We start from the raw sequence: 18,613 nt of genomic DNA, 5'->3' as shown, positions 1-18,613 counted from the left end.
GAGGAAAACACATGTGCTTTACACGTGAATACAAACTGCTCCCAAGACAACAGGAACATTCTCATGCGCAGAACTTTGCTCCTGGACATGGGAGATAAGTTTGGCTTGGAATAACCCACACTGTAGCCGCACCTGGCAACTCTATGCATGTGTGAGCCGAGGACGGCATGCAGTCTCCCGGGCTACACAACACTGTGCAGAAGCACACTGAGCAAGGAAGGTGTGCCCCCGAGCAGCATGCTGACAGCTCAGGTATGCTGTTACAGTCCTCCACTCAACAAGAGAAGGTTGGAAATAGGGATATGCTGAGCCTCAAAGAGCTCCCCTTTAGAAACGCACTCAGCAGATTGGATTTTAAATGGGCCATCTAGGAAATAATGGTACTGTGTCCAGAGCAGACAAAGAGGCACTGTGGGCTGCTTATTGTTGGTGATTGTGGATTATGCAGTTCTGTCTATGGAGATATAGGACAGCGAAATAAGCACATCAAATAATGAGGAGAGGTGGTTGAGAGCTATGCTGTCATCTAGGGCTGGTGGAGAGGTGGTGAACAGGCATTTACCAGAAGCAAAATAGCACAGTCACCAGTGACACCAGATCCCCTAGGGATGCCACCCGTTTAGGAATGTATCTTTTAAGTACATTTCATATCAACATATCGGGTAATAATATCATCTGTTGTTACAGCGCTTAGAAGCGGGGGGAATCTGTTATAATGCGCTACATGAAGAAGTGAGATTAATATTATGTATTATTATTATTATGATTAGTTATAATACAAGTAGTAGGAATAATGGCAGTTTGCTGAGTAATATCTAGTGGGGAGATACAATGGGGGGCTAACCGGCTCCCTATCTTTAAATATACATGTTTGATCATTACTTCAGAAGAAAACGTAATGACACTCAAGATCCCATTTTTTTATTCCTTGGCATTTTCGAGGGTGGTCTTGCCAGTGCCTTTATGAGTGGACATTGGACCCAGGAAGAGGGGCAACCCCTGGTATTGCCTAGTGATGGCTTGGTGGAAGGTAGACTGCTCTACTCTCGGTTCAAATCCCAAAGGCAGGGAAAAGCCATGACTTCCACTCCTGGGTGCTCCATCATAGGCAGGAGAAGTTTAGAGTTCCACTTGGACAACGGGTATGGAATGTCTGCTTAGCATTCCATTGAAAACGCTTTGTGAATCAGGCCCTATGTCTCGACACTGGGAATGGCTGTACCTTCTTTCCTATTGGGAGTCACACACACCCCCTCCCCGTCCCCCCTTTCATTCCATTTGGAAGTCACAAAATGAGCCTAGCCACAGTAAGACAGGTTCCCCATATCTTATTATTAAATACCTATTTTCGTGTCACTTCCCTTTTTTCTATAGCACTGGATGTACCTTTCTGGAATCATTACATATCTGACATCACTAACATAAATATACGTCAAAAATATGGGCATCCCACACTTGGACCCCTAGTTCCCTCCTTCACAAACCTACACAAACAATGAGCTTCCTCATCAGCAGCCCCACAACCATCGGGCAGATTGGTCTTTACCTCCTCCCACCAGCCAACCCTCCCCCGCCCCCCGCCACCCCGCAAGCCCCTCGAAATTGTGGGTTACATTGCCTTGACCTGGCTGACCTACACAGCCAGGGCAGCACAGAACAGGACACGGACAATAAACGGTTAACAAAGGCCCGACAATTGCGAATGGAAAGCCTTTCATTGTTAATACCTGCATTCACGTGCAAACATGTTTAGGCAATTGACATCGTGATGGGGTGTTAGTACTTGCACTTCAGGGGAGTAATTGGAAGGGTGGGTGAATGGGCGGGGACAAGAGACCCCTCATTCTCCCAGCTGTTCTTAAGTGTGTGGTTTCAGACTGAAGGAGAGAGTTAACTGCTTGTAACATTGAAGCTGCGCCAGAATAGTCTCATTAGACTATGCTAGATGTGCACACACGCAGTCTCTGAAGTAATCCCCTCCCTAACATTTCAAGGGTCGCCCACTCCATCCCCGGCCCCCACTACCCAAGTGTTTTCCTACTTGCACCACCGTTCCTCACTAAATTAGCTCATCTAGTGGACTGGCCTTTATGATTTTGACCACACGAAGGGGGTGCCTTTTCGGGTTACGGTGCACCTTAATTCATTTAAAAAAATATGAAAATAGTTGTCATTTGAGCGTTAAAAAGTTTAAAGTGAAATTTACCAGTCTCCTAAAAAGTTAGAGGTGCCAAAATGTCCACGAAATAACAGGTACCGAGACTTGAGAACATATAATCATTCCACAAAGGCGTGGTCGCACTCCAACCAAGTCACACATAACTCATATGTTTACCCCATACTGTTAACTCATTCTAATCGTCCCCCATGACTGCAGAACACTGTCGCCGGTACCAGTGCCTCTCTGTGGGTGTGTGTGTGTGTGTAATGTTATCTCCAAGTGACCAATTACAATAGGGTAGGCGGTCCCTGTTACTGAGACAGCGATGTGTCACCTTTCTGCCTGTGCTGTGCTCCTTACTTTCTTAGCAGGCCAGGCGGGGAGGTGCAGCGAGGTGTCACACCGCGCTTAACGCTGTTTCCCTCTCTGCAGAATTTGACAGCAGGAACTGGAAGGATGGCCGCCGTGTCTGCTCTCCAGCATTACTATCGCGAAAAGGAGGGAGCTGGCACGCTCTCCAGGACCTTGCAGTCGACTGAGCTGCTGACCCCGCTCCAAGTCCCACAGCGACTGACTGTGTCACCGGAACGGTAAGCAACTGCCCCACAAGAGGGTTCCTTCTGTGCACTTTGAGAACACTTGCGGGTGGTGTTCCCTGTTGGGAAATGTCGGTGCTCTGTGCACGGTGCCTGTAGTCTATGGCACTCTTAAGAAATGTGTGTAATATGCCATGTGCAGACTTTTCAAATGTAACGAATTTACAATAGAAGCGACTGCTGCCATCTCCCCTTTCCTACCGATTGCCACACACACTTTGTTCCTGTGGTCTGTTTAAGAATGCCCACATTGCTGCGGCTTTGGGTTTCCGGCTTCGCCGGCTTTTGTGGCTGCTGTGTTGACAGGTTGCTCGGGGTTGCACAGGACAATGCCTCAGCCCCTGCGGCTGCGAATGCCTCTTCGCCTCCTAATGGGGATTCCTACCTGCTCACGCGAGTCCGAGGTCTGCCGAGTGTGGTGCGCAGCCATTTTCTCACAGTACTCTTTCTCAGCAGGGAGTCCGCCTTTCATTCATGAGTTTGAGATAGCAGCTGATTTATCCACAGCACTGGATCAAACGAAGAGCCATTGCCCGACTTCTGGCTAAATCCTTTACAGTCCCATGGAATGCAAAGATTGATGTCTAAGCAGGAGGTCACAGGTTCGAATCCATGGCGGGCCTCCACCAAGGCACATTCTGGAGAACATTGCGTCCAGGGCGAAACACCAGAATTCCCCTTTACTGATGCCCCGCAGTGCACTCACCCTCCAAAGTCATTGCAACTTGAATACTGTTTTATTGATTTGTTCTTTAAACTAATAATAGACATTGGCGGGTCATTACGAGGTTGCCGGTCTGGAAACAACGGTACCGGTAAGCTTGCCGGTACTCTTGTTTCCGGACCAGCAAACTAGGAGTTCTGCGAGCGGGTGCCTTTCGCACGCCAGGTCTGACCTGGAGGACAGAAAGGTACCCGCTCGCAGACCTTGGCGGATGCACCGGGTGCATCCGACCTCCCCATTCCCATTGAGTGCAATGGGACTCGAATGGGAATGGGGAGCAATATTTTTCAGAGCACGGCAATGAGGAATGACCGGGACTGCCCCGGTAAGTCCCCATTACCGGCATGGCTCCTGCTGGACTCATAATGAGGTCCAATATATACAACAATATTAGAAACAGGAATTAATTTTCATTAGCCCATGTTTATGTTCACTGTCTAAATGAAGGGCACTCTCCTAGATGTTGCTGCCACAAAATCAACTATTGCTGCTGTCTAATCTATGTTTTCAACAATGTTGCGCTCAATTGAAAGAGTAACAGATCCAATGGTTCTCTTGAGTGAGTGAGCACAGCACTCGGAGGCCGCTCCAAATGTTTAGGTGGGAGAATGCCGTGAAATAAAGGTAAAGCGTTAGGTGGTGGTGAAAAAGGAGGCAGTTTCCAGCTATGTTAAGTAAGGTTTGATATGATATGATGTGGCATTTAGAACGCACCTGTACACAAGTGTTTCTAGGCACGACAAGACAAGGAGGGGGAATCAAGGGAGGACAAAATAACAATCTTACGAGGCCCTGTGTCATTCGGATTGCGCAAGTGCGAGGGAAAGAGAGAAGTGCCAAGGGGGAGGGGAAGAGGGAAGTGCAGTTAACTCATAAGTGCAGCCAGCGGGTGGCTCATAAGTGCAGAGAGAAGGGACTGTAGGGTTGCAGATACAGACCCTTAAGTGCTGGGTAGCCCGGAGGCAGTGCGAGGGCAACTGGACATGCAGGAGCCTGGGCCAGAGTTCAGAGGGTGACCAGGTGAACAGTGTGCAGAGCAGTCAGGTGCATCAGCATGGGAGAGGAAGAGAGAAAGCAGAAGCGAAAAGGAAGGTCATGAGTTGCTTCCGGAACCGGAGGTGGTTCTGCTCAAGTTTGAGAGAGGCAGGGAGACTGTTCCAGAGGGAGGCCCCAGCCGAAGAGATAGATCTGACCCCAACTCTCCGCTTGGAGAAGCATCTGACCCTCAGAGAGTTGGAGCTGGATGAGCAGAGAACTTGAGAAGGAAGATATTTTGGAAGAGAAAGTTGAAGGTAGAGAGGTCCCAGGCCCCAGAAAGCCTTGAGGACAAAGCAGAGTGTCTTGAAGTTGATCCTTGCAGCCACAGGGTGCCAGTGGAGAGATTTCAGAGCTGAAGAGATACGATCTCTGGGCTTGAGGCCAAGGACAAGTCTCGCAGTCCTGTTCTGGATAAGTTGTAAAGGTCGAAGAGTAGAGTGCAGCTGATAGTTTGACTGCTTAGAGACCTCAGACATGTGAGGAGAGAAGGAGAGGGTGGAATCGAAGATGACACCAAGGTGTTTAGCCTCAAAGGAAGGTGCAGGAAGAGGGCCCATAGTGGGCAGCCAGAGAAATATTGGAAATGAGGGAGCGTGTGTCCCAATGAGGAGGATCTCAGTCATACTGGCATTAAGGCAGAGATCATTGGCGGCACACCATTCCTGAATTGCGGACAGACCGTCTGGTATGATAGAAGAAACAGAGGTGGCTGAGGGGAGCCTGAAAGAGAACTGAGTGTCATCCGCATAACATTGAAAATTGGAGCCGAAAGTAGCGATGCAGTGGGCAAGTGGTGCAAGGCAGTGGTTCAAGAGCCAGGGAGAGAGGTTAGACCCCTGAGGAACACCACAATTAGAGAGAGAGATAGAAGAGAGGAAATACCCCAGGTGGACCTGAGAGGGTCGGTCGGTGAGAAAGGAGGTCAACCAGCCAAAGATTGCAGTAAAACTACTTCAAAGTGCTACAAGGGAAAACCAGGGAGGTGTGTTTACTATGAGGTGGAGCAGTCTCTTGGCCATGTGATTTCAGTAGCTAGACAAAGTATAACAATACCTGCCAAATGGTGTGAGTGCACAAGCATGTCATGGAAAAACCTGGTATTTGGCGAGAGAATCTAAATGTAGGATTGTAAAATCCAAAAAATTGATTGAGTACTTAGGCATGTGATGGCAATAGCTGCCTAATCGTGCCAGTTCCTGGGTTATAATGTTAACTTCTGGCATATAGTTGTATGCCACATGGATAGATCATTTGAACATGCACGTTTTGTGAATGGGACAAAGCCATGCGACAGGTTTAAACCCCCTGGCTGTGCCAACTAGGCCCTTTGTCGTTCTGAGGGCGATTAACAGGGTAATATCACTGGGTAATAACACTGATTAACACAGAGCTTGGAAGTGGTACATCTACGCAAAGCTCTATAAAATCAAATTCAATGATATGGTGCAAGTCCAATGCCAACATATTGAAATTCCTAGTAAATTGCGCTGGATGCTGTTGTCTGATGTCTAAATTTGTGTGAGTCCTTACAACGACGTGAGCTCCTTACTGTCTTATGGCAATACCTGCAATAGGTTATATGTTAACATATCCTGGCAAAACCTACCAACTGATGGTAACTTGGTCTGATAGCACAGCGAGTAGAGCACTTGCTTTGACATCTGTGCAGAGCCTGCAGATGCATTTTCGAATCCCTGTAGGACCAAAATCAGCCTTCATCCTTCTCAGGTCGATAAATGAGCACCACACACTGTGGGTAATAATAAGCAGTGCTCAGATACCGGAGGGTTCGAAGAGCTATATAAATGCTAAATTATTATTATTATTATTATTATTACTGATTGTAACACTAGGCAAATCCTGAAGGTACACGGGCATGTGATCTCAATACCTACAGTAGCAACAAAGAAAACCTTTTCACTACGCACATCTCAAAACTGTTGTCTTTGTTAATGCTTGTTTTTGTTACGCTCACCTGATATGCACTCTCGAAACATCTCTCGGTCCCTTGGTAAGGCCTCTAGTTAAAGATGGGTCTGCAATATAGGAGAGCTGGATTCAATACCAGATTGTCTTTATGTTATCCCACCTCCCTTGGCCTCAACTCCTTCCTCCCCCTTGGGCCCTCTCCTCACCTTAATATTGTAAAAGGTGGATTCTCCATCCTGCTCCTCGTGGCAGGGGCGCGTAGATGTGGGGGGCGAGCAGCGGCCAAGTTACTTCACTGGTGCAAGCCCCCCTGTTGGAATCCAGGCCTGCTGCTTTGCAGTTCTTATGTTCCTCTTAGTTCGAATAATATTTCTTGCTTCTTTCCTTTTAGGTATGGAATGGTATTTTGGTGTTGTCATGCAGTTTGAAGATGAGCATGGGCCGGTAGGCGAAAGCGCGGTGTGCGCAATGCTGTCCGATGAGTAATGCGCAATGCGCAGCGCTGTTTCGCCTTTTATATTGCTAACCTGTGTCTTTTCTCTCCTTGCAGGTTGTAATGTTCCTCGCCGAGCGCCGTAATGTTCCAGCAATGATACTGACCAGGAGATGACTACCCAGGTAAGAATTGTATGGCTTTCTTCATTCGGGAGGAAACGTGAGTAAACGCCTACTAATGCTGTCTTTCTTTCTCCTCTTTCCAGGTTATGGTATTCCAGGATGCATGCGGTGCCGGATGATGGAGTTCGTACCTTCAGGTGAGTGGAAATGAAGTCGGCGATGGATTGAATACAGGATACTGTTCGAGGTTAGTTTCGTAGTGTTCTTTCTCTCTCTGCAGGTCCTTGGTTTCAGGTAAACTGGCATCAAAGAACTGGACACAGTGAGCATTACGCTGCCCACTGCAGAATAACGCAAAGCATGTTCTGCTGTTTGGGTGCGGTTTAAATAGAGTCAGGTAAAGTAGTCCAGGTAAAATAGTCCCAGGCCTGCCACACCCAAAGTAGTCCAGGTAAAGTAGTCCCAGGCCTGCCACACCCAAAAGACTAGACCGCATAGCTCAGTTCCTTGTAACTGAGCTATATGTGTGCCTCCATGTTGGCTGAACCCCCCAAGTTAAATAGTCCCAAGTAAATAGTCCCATTCTAATGTTGGTCTTCATGATGGCTACGAGCCTGGCGCCAAAGGCACCTGGACTGACTCCAAGAGAGTCTTGGATGAGGTTTTAAGGCCTTTTACCTGGCCCTAACTGGAAGGCTGACTTGCCAGTGAGGGCCATGGGCAAGGGTCATGACAGAACTCACCCCCAAGGCCCCTCTCACAGTGGCACATCTGCCTTGTCCTGGTTTGGCTGGGTAATTCTGATGGAACTTTTTAATTAAGCGAGGTGCATGGATGTATTCACTAGGTTCCCATGATCTGTCCTGAGGGCCGTATCCCTTCCAATCAACTAAGTAATATAGTTTGGATCTGGTGTATATTGAGTATAGGATATCCTTTACTTCAAACTCTGGTTCTCCATCAACTAATACTGGTTTTGGTGGTGTTGTAACCAGAGTACCAGGTTGAACCGATTTCAGGAGTGATACGTGAAACACAGGATGAATCTGCATAGTGGGTGGTAGGGCTAATTTAACTGCCACTGGATTTATTATGGATTAAATAGAATAAGGTCCCAGATATCGGGGACGAAAGGTCTGAGTCCCTTTTATGGGCACATATTTTGATGCTAACCAGACCTTGTCTCCAATTTGATAGTCGGGGGCTTTACTACGATGTTGGTCAGCGAATTTCTTTTGTCTGTTCTTGGCTTGGATTAAATGTTCTGCTGCTTCTTTGAAGGCCTGGGAAATAGTCATATGTAGGGTTTTAACCACTTGCATTTCCAAAGGGGTTGGGAGATCCAATTCTGAACTACATGGATGTCTACCATATATAGTGAAGAAAGGGGTTTGTCCAGTGCTGGTGTGTAATGAATTATTATAGGCATATTCAGCTATCCATAACAAGTCCTTCCAATTTCTTTCCACTTGATGTAACATGCAACGTAAGTATTGCTCAAGGGTTTGGTTTGTTCTTTCTGTTTGGCCATCTGTTTGAGGATGGTGACTTGTGGATAGTCGAATGTCAATTTGGGCCATTGAACAGCATTTCCTCCAGAAGTTGGATACAAACTGACTACCTCGATCAGAGATCAAGACCGATGGAAAGCCATGTAGCCGTACGATTTCCTCCAGGAATACTTTAGCTAAATTGGATGCATTTGGAAGACCCTTAAAAGGAATAAAGTGTGCCTTTTTAGAGAACAGGTCTACAACTACTAAGATGGTGTTGAATCCTTGACTGGAAGGTAGATCTGTAATGAAATCAAGGGACAGTGTGTGCCATGGTGTGGGATGAATTTCCAATGGTTGGAGAAGATCAGCTGGTTTCTGCTTTTGGGACTTGTTTTGTGCACACACACTGCAATATTGGATACATTGTAAGATGTCTTTATGCCATGTGGGCCACCAATAGTTTCGTTTTACTTTAGCTAGAGTTTTGGCAATTCCAGGATGACCTTCAATCAGGGAGTCGTGATAGTATAGACAGTTCCTAAAATATGGTAACTGGTATTTAATGGTGTAATGTTCTCCTTGAGTACACCACTCTTGTGAGAAAGTGGGATCGATTAAGAGTTGGATCTTGTTTTGGAGTTCACCCTGTGTCAATGTTGTCGTAAGACCCAGGAGTTTGTCTTCTGGAATGATGGCTACTGGATCTGGAGTTATGTGTACCTTTTCATCAACACCCATGCGGGACAAGGCGTGAGCCTTTCCATTTCGGACTCCTGGCTGGTAGGTGATCACATAGTCATATTCAGCGAAGAAAAGAGCCCACTGCAGTTGATGGGATGATTGAGCCTTTGCTGTTTTTAGGTATTACAAGTTTCGATGATCAGTTATGACCGTGACAGTATGTCTAGCACCAAGGAGATAGTGTTGCCATGCCTTGAAAGCTGATTTTATAGCCAAGAGTTATTTTTTTTGATAGTATAGTTCAGTTCGGGAGGTGCACATTTTTGTGACCAGAACACCACAGGGTATAACTGGCCAGTTCATGGGTCCCTTTGTGAGAGAACAGCTCCCATAGCCATGCTAGAGGCATCTGTTTCAACTATATAAGGGAGGTCTGGGCGAGGATGCCGTAGAACTGGAGCAGAAGTTAACTTTTTCTTAAGTTCTTGAAAGGCCTTCTCTGTTCCAGGTAAGTTTTGTAGTGTTCTTTCTCTCTCTGCAGGTCCTTGGTTTCAGGTAAGCTGGCATCAAAGAACTGGACACGGTGAGCGTTACGCTGCCCACAGCAAAACAACGCAAAGCATGTTCTGCTGTTTGGGTGCGGTTTAATTAGTCTCAGGTAAAGTAGTCCAGGTAAAATAGTCCCAGGCCTGCCACACCCAAAGTAGTCCAGGTAAAGTAGTCCCAGGCCTGCCACACCCAAAAGACTAGACCACATAGATCAGTTCCTTGTAACTGAGCTATGTGTGTGCCTCCATGTTGGCTGAACTCCCCCAAGTGAACTAGTCCCAAGTAAATAGTCCCATTCTAATGTTGGTCTTCATGATGGTTATGAGCCTGGCGCCAAAGACGCCAGGACTGACTCCAAGAGAGTCTTGAATGAGGTTTTAAGGCCTTTGACCTGGCCCTAACTGGAAGGCTGACTTGCCAGTGAGGGCCAAGGGCAAGGGACATAACAGCTTTCTACCTTTTATGCATAAATCTTTTTCAAAATAAATAAATAAATAAAGCACTCTCGCACCTGGACATATACAAGACGAAACAAAGGGAGTAATCCCCTCAAGCACAATCCCCTGATCCTTAAAATCTTCAATTTTTCTAATTCCTTGCCCCTTTGCTGAACCTTAAAGGGCAGCAAACATATAGGTTAAAATATATGTATTTTTTTTCTGACTTACTCAAACTTGTTTTGCCTCCCAGTAAACAGCATAGTTTGACACGGTGACTTCATGTCACCTGAGCACACATTTTCCAGTCATGGGCTTTTTATGTATTTATTCTAGGAGTTGTAGTCTTTTCTTTTTTGTTTCAACTGGATCAGCGTACCAGAAATAATTATTTTTAAAAGAAACCCCAGAGGTTTCTGAACTCATTTAATCGCCCCAAAACCTCACACAAACAAGAAAATTAGCATAGTCATCCGTTACAAGAGCATTTATTAATGCCAATTTCTCCCCTCTGCATAGTATACCTTCCTTTGGCCATTTAGTTCGGTGACCCAGGCCTGCCCCCACAAATGCCTACTTCTGCAGGTAGTCTCTGGCCTTTTTGATTAAGCCAGCAAAAAAGAAAAGGCCTTATATTCCACCATAAACCTCCAACCCTCATTCTGGCATGCCATTGCTATGCAGAAATAATCACACTGTCCAAGGTTGCGGAGCAGTTTAAGCATGTTTAGTTACACAAAGAGATGCAAATTTGGGGTAAGGGAACCTTCTTAAAAAAATACTCTCAGCAGAGTATCAAGCCATTGGATGCATCGGGGGGGGGTCTTAGATGTATGTGGGCAGGGCATGCTTTTGTCCCCTGTCTCTATTCATATAGTGCTGTTAACTTTTAATTTACTGTGTTCATTATTTTGAAATGCACAGGATCAAGCCGCTTTCCCAGGTGGGAGATTTAACAGGCATTCCCTGCTGCACCACTTGCCCACAACTGTACCGTGGGCTGTTGCCCGGTTTGCCTGTCCCTAGAAATGGGCATTGTCTCTCAACCACTTTTTGTTATATTAAGTTTCATAAACCTTTTTCATTTCTCATACCAAAGGGATCTCTCTTTAATGCTTGTTTGCAATCTGCCTTTGCGACCAGAACCTCCAATATTCCCAGTTATTGAATTCGGTAATCCAAACACTCTTGAGTAGTTCTATACTAGATAGAAAAGTTGAGAAATCAATTTGCTTTGACTTTTGTACAGGCCTTCAATGGGTATTTGCCAAGAGTAGGGAGTTGCAGATGGTCGGTGCTTGGACGGGGAAAGAGGATCCGCCAATTCTGGAGGAGTTGTACTCTGGGACTACTAGGAGAGATGCTGTGCCAGATCTGAGAGTCCTTGAGGGGTGGTAGTGGGTGACTTTGTCTTGAAGGAGCTCCAGCCCTGTGTTGTGGATGGCCCGGTGGGTGAAGAACATGGCTTTAAAGGTAGTGCATTGGCCAATAGGGAGCCAATGGAGGACTCTCAGTGTAGGGCTGAGGTGTTCTCTGGGATGTAGGTTAATGAGCAGGCGGGCTGCATCATTTTGGATTCTTTGCCGTTTTCTTAGCTGAAACGCTTAGTGGAAATGGCTGCCAGGAACAGAGGCAGAGAGACACCTGACTGTTCCAGCCACTTGCAAGGGGTAGGGTGAGGACGCATTGTATGGCAGGTATTGCAATCAAATTCCATCTAGTGTCACTTTTGTATAGGCGCGTTACAAATGCCATATCATATCATCAACACCCAGAACTCACACATTTAAATGCCAGAAATTGCCAGGCAGTGCAAAGTTTCTTATTCTGTAAGGAGGAATTGCCCCCAGGGGCTTATATGCCCACATTGTATGTCAGGCATTGCTTTCACATGCCATCTACTGCAGTGGTATTCAAACCTTTTGATGCTGAGCCCTCACCCCCTTCAATTAAAAATATTGTAGTCGAGCTCACGCAGATGACATAGCTGCTTATATTTTCTAGTGAAAGCACTCACTGTACTCTCTTTTTAAAGAGCCTTGAGCCCCCCTTTACTTCCCTTTGGCCCCCCTAAGGGTGCCAACCCCACAATTAGAAGACCACTGATTGATTGCCTTCAAAGCCCAGGACTCACAGATTTCAAGGACAGGGAGTACCATGTAAAGCTCAGGTTCTTACTCTATAGACATTTCCCCTAGGGGTTATATGCTCACATTGTATGACAGGCATTACTATCTCCTACCATCTATTGCCATCGACACCCAGGACTCACACATTTCAAGGCCAGGTATTACTATCTAATGCTTTGAATCTTACTTTGTAAGTATACATTGCCCCAATAGGCTCTTATGCTCACATTTTACAGAAGGTATTGCTATCACATGCCATCTATTGTCATTAAAAAACAGAACTGACATTTCTAAGCAAGGTATTACTATGTAATGTTGGGGTCTTACTCCTCAACTAGACATTACCCCCAGAGGTGCATATGACTCCCATCAGATGTCCTGGATTAATGTTGCAAACCATTAATTGCCAACAAAACCCAGGACTCACACAGTTCAAGGCCAGGCATTGCTATCTAATACTTTGAATCTTACTCATAACTAGAAATTGTCCCCAGAGGCTGATATGCTCATATCAGACGGCAGGTGTTACTATCACATACCATCTATTGCCATCAAATCCCAGGACTCACATATCTAGGCAAGGTGTTACCATCTAACATTGGGTTGTTACTCCTCCACTAGACATTGCTCCCAGAGGATCATATACTCACATCACATGGGAGGTATTGCTATCACATACCATCTATCGTCATAAAAGCCCAGGATTCACACATGTCAAGGCCGGGCGCTACCATCTAATGCCAGAGTTCTTACACTGTAACTAGACATTTCCCCCCAATGCTCATGCACTCACACCACTGACCGGGTTTTATAAATCAGGGCTGGAAAGAGAGTCCATTCCTTAATGACAATGGCACCCTGACCCCAACATTTATGCTGTTGGAGTGCACCCCGCTCAACCCTTTCCCTGGGACGATCGCGCCCTCCAGAGCATTGCGCGGTGTGCTTATCCCTTAGAAACACCCCACTTTTGCCACAGAAGGAAACACGCTGCACAGGGTGGTTGGATTGTAGCATTTAGTCCAGTTGTTTTCCTCTGCCCTCTAAAAAGTGCATAACAACATAGGTGGCTGAAAAGGATGGATTGTAACAAGGGACATCCAATATCTGGAGGACTCAGAGCTACATGTGTAGTCGGTTGTGTTGTTATGCATGTATGGACAAGCATATGACTTGCCTTGCACAACATAATATCCCCAATTACCCATTCAGGTTTCAAGAAGACGGGATCCTGTGAAGGCAAACAAAATAAAGGGGCATCACAGGTTAATTTGACTGCCTCCACAGGAAAGTAGTATTCACACATATTGACACATAACAATTATTCTGTATGAGTCTAACCCACTTGGCGGGTTAACCCATTAAGTAGTGTCTAAAGAACTTGATTTTCACAGTGTGATCAAACGTGTGTCTACAAACGGTGCCATTAATTTAGGGCCCAGGTGACTCTTAGCAACCGACTATTCTTCAAATAAGCTGCCCATATATTTGCACAGTTATCAAACAAAGATACGTCTAGGCAAGTTATTTCAACATGAAGCTGATTGAAGTTTCAAAAGGTATCCCGACAATGGCCTTTCTGACAATGCTTCATGCCTGATTTGGAGTTCCAGATATTGTGGCTGTGCTCACTCCCTCAGCCACAGTACACAAGGTGTTCAATAGAAGATGCATGTCTTCTATTAAAACGCCAATACCCTCATTGGATTAATGCCATTCCGAAACAAATACAACTGCCAACAGAACTTAACAAAGCCAATAGGTTTTGATTTGTAATTGTAAAGGGTACATCCTGTACACGATAAAAAGGCTTCCCCTCTACATTTGCAAATCCAGACCTATTGGCTTTGCCATGGCTTATTATTGTAGCTTTCCTCTTCACGATCCTACCCAATGCCGCCACTTGCTAAAGTCTGCCAGATTGCCAAGCTCGGCGGGCTGATGTGTGTTTTAATTGATCTGAACAGCGCCTGTCACAAATGCTGCAGAAATTAGCCAGGTCTCCTTTTCATACCCATGAACTATTGTATGGGTTAGACCGACGCTACTGCTTTTAAGATTTTCCTATTGGATAGATTACAAAGGGTTGGGTGGAGAGAATTGGGTGGATGGAGAGTCTGGTCAGAATTAACTCGTTCACTATAAATTATTTTCTTCAGAAATACTTCCATATACCCCAATTAGTTCTACTTAACACGCGTGTGCTCAGTACAGAAAACTGGTGGTTCGGACTGTCCAAGGGAGGCCTAAGGAACCTTTTGCCCTGGAGACCGTTTTTCTAACAAACATTTTGAGAAAACTGTATTTCTCTATTTTGTAACTTATTCCACTTGGATTTAAAATGTGACTTTATCTGAGAAAAATGTGTAATGTTTGATAGAAACATAATGAAAACACGACCTCATTGGGGTTTGAGGCCTACAGCCAACATGCTATATATGCTATTGGCATAACCCCCCCTTCCGCCAGTCTACAATTTGTCACTGGCAAAGTAGCTAGATGCAAGCTCAAAATCTGCTTCTACCAATGTGCAGAAAGCAAACATTTTGCAGGTACGGCTGGTAGGCGATGTGGGTCATTTTAAGGTACAGACCAAGGAAAGAGCAGGGGAAGGTTAAGTGGCACCAGCCTCTCTCTGCCCAGTGTGCAACCCCTAGACAGTTCAACCTGCACCATAAAATATTTGTTCAGCGCCCAGAGGATGATAGGGTAAACTGGAGACCATGTCCAGGGAGGGTTATTTCGGAGGGTGGGTATTTCTTTTTGTATTTCTATTTATGTTGATTGCAAGGAACATTTCAGAAAGGAACCTTGCACATGTGCCCGTGGTTAGCTGGGAAGTCCCTATGCATGGTGCCTTGCCCTAGTGCAAAGTATCTGAGGTAATGTGACAGCAAGAGGGCACTGCACCAAGAAGACACAATTCTAATGTACAAACAACAAGATTGACAGCATGCAGTATTTACTTATAAAACATGATTATCATATGCATTATATACATCAACTAGCCCCTTGCGGTGGAACATATGCAGAACTAGCAGGATGAGGCCTGGCCACCTTGAGAACTCCTATCTGGCTCCCATCCTGCAGTGGCTTTGCAGAGGGTACTGTGTGCAGAGGATGCATGGTGACGGGCCTTGGACAGCAGCACTTTGACAGCTCTATGTGTGAGCGCGCGCGTGTGTGCGCGCGTACTACCAACCTCCTCCCCCTCTCTTCCACCTGCCTTACTCTATGCCCAGCTCTGGATTCTCTCCTTCCCACATCCTTCTCTCTGCAGCAGAACTTCCTCTCTGGTGCTCACATTTCTCTTCCTCCTTTCCTTGTTGCATGCTGTGTGCAAGGTTCTCCCATTGTGCTGTTTGTGCAGCACATTTCTCCTCTTCCTCTCCATATCCAACCCTGTGCATGATGTGCTCCCCATCACCCTTATGCTCCCTGCATTTGTACTCCTCAGCCTCAATGCACTACACTGTGCAAACATTCCTCTCAATGTCTATGTTTCTCCTCCTCCTTCTCTCCTGCCCTGTGCTGTGTGTGGTGTGCGTTTTGTATAAGAGGCAGTGTTGTGGATGTCCTGCGTGCTTCTATGCTGTCTATGCTGTCCATACAACAGGAGCTTGCACAACCATTGCCAGCCATTCATATGTATGTATAGAATGTAAAGGAGAGTAGGGGGAGCAGGAGAACACAAACTGATACCTTGGATGCTTATTTAAGTGAAAGGGGGTGCTCTTTAAGTGTAAGCTTGATGAGGAACCCCCACACTGGAAGAAAGGCTCTTGCACAGTGTTGTATGTTATGGCTCGTAACAGAAAATAGGACCTCGGAATCACTGCTTGCCCAAGATCAGTAGGCTGCTCAGCGGTAATACTTCCCCATCCCTTCCAGTGCTGATTGATCCCATTCCTCACTTTGGTTGTAACACACGAGCTTTGGATGTACTCTTCACCCAAGAGCAGAAGGCTACGCTGTGATTAACCCTTCCATATCCAACACAGAGTGTTGCATAGAATATTTTCTTTGCCATGACTGGAAGACAGGCACTCAGAATGTAAGATTTGCCAAGGGTCACTTGGCTGCCCAGCATTAGACCACTTCACCTCCATCTGCTGATTCCTTTTCTTTTCTCCCCTCCCCGTGGAAAACAAGACATCAGAATATTCTGCTTCATCATGATCACAAGGCTGTATTCTTATTAAATCATCCACCCACCACCGCTGATTGCATTTCCTCTCCCGTCCCTCCTTTCCCATGGAACACATAAGCTCAAAAAATGCTCCTTGCCAAAGATCATTAGTAAACAGTGCAAGGCACATCTCTGATTATTGTTCCTTTCCTTCTCACAAAATACATGAGCTAAGTGGCTCTTTTTTGTCTAGGATAACATGTGTGACCTCTGGTTGATTCATCCAACTACCAAGTGCTGATTGTTTTTCTTTTCTCAGCTTGAATACCAAAGCTCTGAAAATAGTACTATATATTCCATCAGTATAGTTCTTCTATAGCACGTGCATCCATATGTCAATTCCAGTTAATATGGATTTACTGTTAAAAATTGGATAAAAAAACATAATTTTTTTTAAAGAAGTATACAAATAATAAAGAAAGCAAAACTGGCCACACACATTAAGACATTGTGCCACACTTGGTAGGTGTATAAAAATACTCTTTAGTTTTTTTGAAGCATAGTGAGTGAAAACAAAACAGTGCCCTCTTAGATAACACATGTTTCAACACAAAAGTGCCTTTTTCAAATCAGGGCAAATGAGGTCTGTACAATTTACAATGGTCATTTATCACTGTATAGACAAAAGAAAACAATTTGTGATCCCCAAGAGTACATTATCATCAGTTTGGTTGTTTTGAGATCACAGACATCAAGGAGGGGGGGGCGAGAGGGGGAGGTTTGAGGTATAATGAAAAAAGAGAGAAACAAAAATGTACATGAATGAACATGAAATGGATCAATCCATACTAATCAAAGAAGCCAATAAAGGGGAGAAGATAATCACTATGGACCGGAAAAACTATATTCAGATGCCTCAGAATCATCTAACAACACCATTATGCTATGAGGAACTTTTATCCAACCCCACCATGATGATCAAAAACCAAATACTAGAGCAGATCAACAACTGGGAAAAGAAAGGCCTAATCACTGCAAAAATGAAAGGGCATACATGTCCGTACAACATCCTGTGGTTCCGACCATCTATTTTTTACCAAAAGTGCATAAACCATTCGATAGAATCCCAGAAGGCAGACCTATTGTCAGTGGGATTGGTTGGGCCACAGAGAAGATTAGTGATTTTATTGACAACGTCCTGAGACCAAGAGTTCCAAAAATAAAAGCCTACATTAAGGACTCCACGGATGTAATCAAAACTCTTCAACACTTACAATGGAGTCCACATACAAACTTGTAACCTAGGATGTCCGAGCGCTGTACACATCAATTAGACATGACTCAGCTATCAAAACCCTAGACTACCTATTTCGAGGGCAAACAGCTTTACATTAACATTATATTACTATGCTGAAGGAGATGTTAACCATAACATTGGAACATAATATTTTTTCTGTTCGACAACAAGTACTTTAAGCAAAAACAGGGAGTAGCAATGGGAGTAAAGTACGCACCGGCCCTTGCAAATCTCTTTATGAGTATGTTCGAAGATCAACACGTATTTACTGATACAGCTGCACAAGACAAAATTGGAATATGGGTGGGATTCATAGACGATGTCCTGTTAATATGGAATAGCAATGACCAAGATCTGTCGGAATTTCAAGACCGCTTGAATAACAATGACCAAGGAATTTTTCTGACAGGACCATCGAGCAATACCAGCATAGACTTTTTGGATCTTACTATTTATGTGAAAGGAAACCACCTGGTGACTAAGACATACCGTAAACAGACAGAAGAAAAGTTTGTTAGAGCCAGGAGAAACTGTGCAGACAATGCTGACTTTCATCAAGAATGTAACTTGCTTAAACAGAGATTCAAAAAAAGGAGCTACAACAATAAATGTATACAGCAAGCCTATGAAAAAGTAAATACAATGAATAGGGAGGTAACAAACATTCACAACGAACAGAGGAACAAGATAAAGTGAGATATATTACTACTTTCTGCCATAACAACTATGAAATCATTTTTTTATCTAAGAACTGCTACCTTTTGAAACTTGACCAACGCCTGACCAAATTCATTGATGATGAACCAAGACTAATTTTTAAAAATGCCAGAACTTTGAAAATATGACTAAGCCCATCTCTACTCCCCAAGATCCAGACAACGGGCCCAGA

At 45.0% G+C, this 18,613-nt stretch overlaps 1 protein-coding gene across 1 annotated transcript in view; it reads left to right on the top strand.

Annotated features, from left to right (window-relative positions):
* The first annotated feature begins 2,542 nt into the window (after positions 1-2,542).
* SPMIP4 (sperm microtubule inner protein 4) overlaps positions 2,543-18,613 on the top strand; it is a 364,345-nt gene continuing 348,274 nt past the window's right edge. Inside the window, exon 1 of the mRNA XM_069648203.1 lies at positions 2,543-2,751. Coding sequence (XP_069504304.1) covers positions 2,618-2,751 — 134 coding nt within the window. The 5' untranslated portion in view covers positions 2,543-2,617. The remainder of the gene's footprint in view (positions 2,752-18,613) is intronic.

Source organism: Ambystoma mexicanum, chromosome 2q (assembly GCF_040938575.1).
Source record: "Ambystoma mexicanum isolate Mex_15411 chromosome 2q, UKY_AmexF1_1, whole genome shotgun sequence".
Taxonomy (NCBI): Eukaryota; Metazoa; Chordata; class Amphibia; order Caudata; family Ambystomatidae; genus Ambystoma; species Ambystoma mexicanum.
Note: the sequence above shows the minus strand (reverse complement) of the source record. Positions and strands in the feature narration are given on the sequence as shown.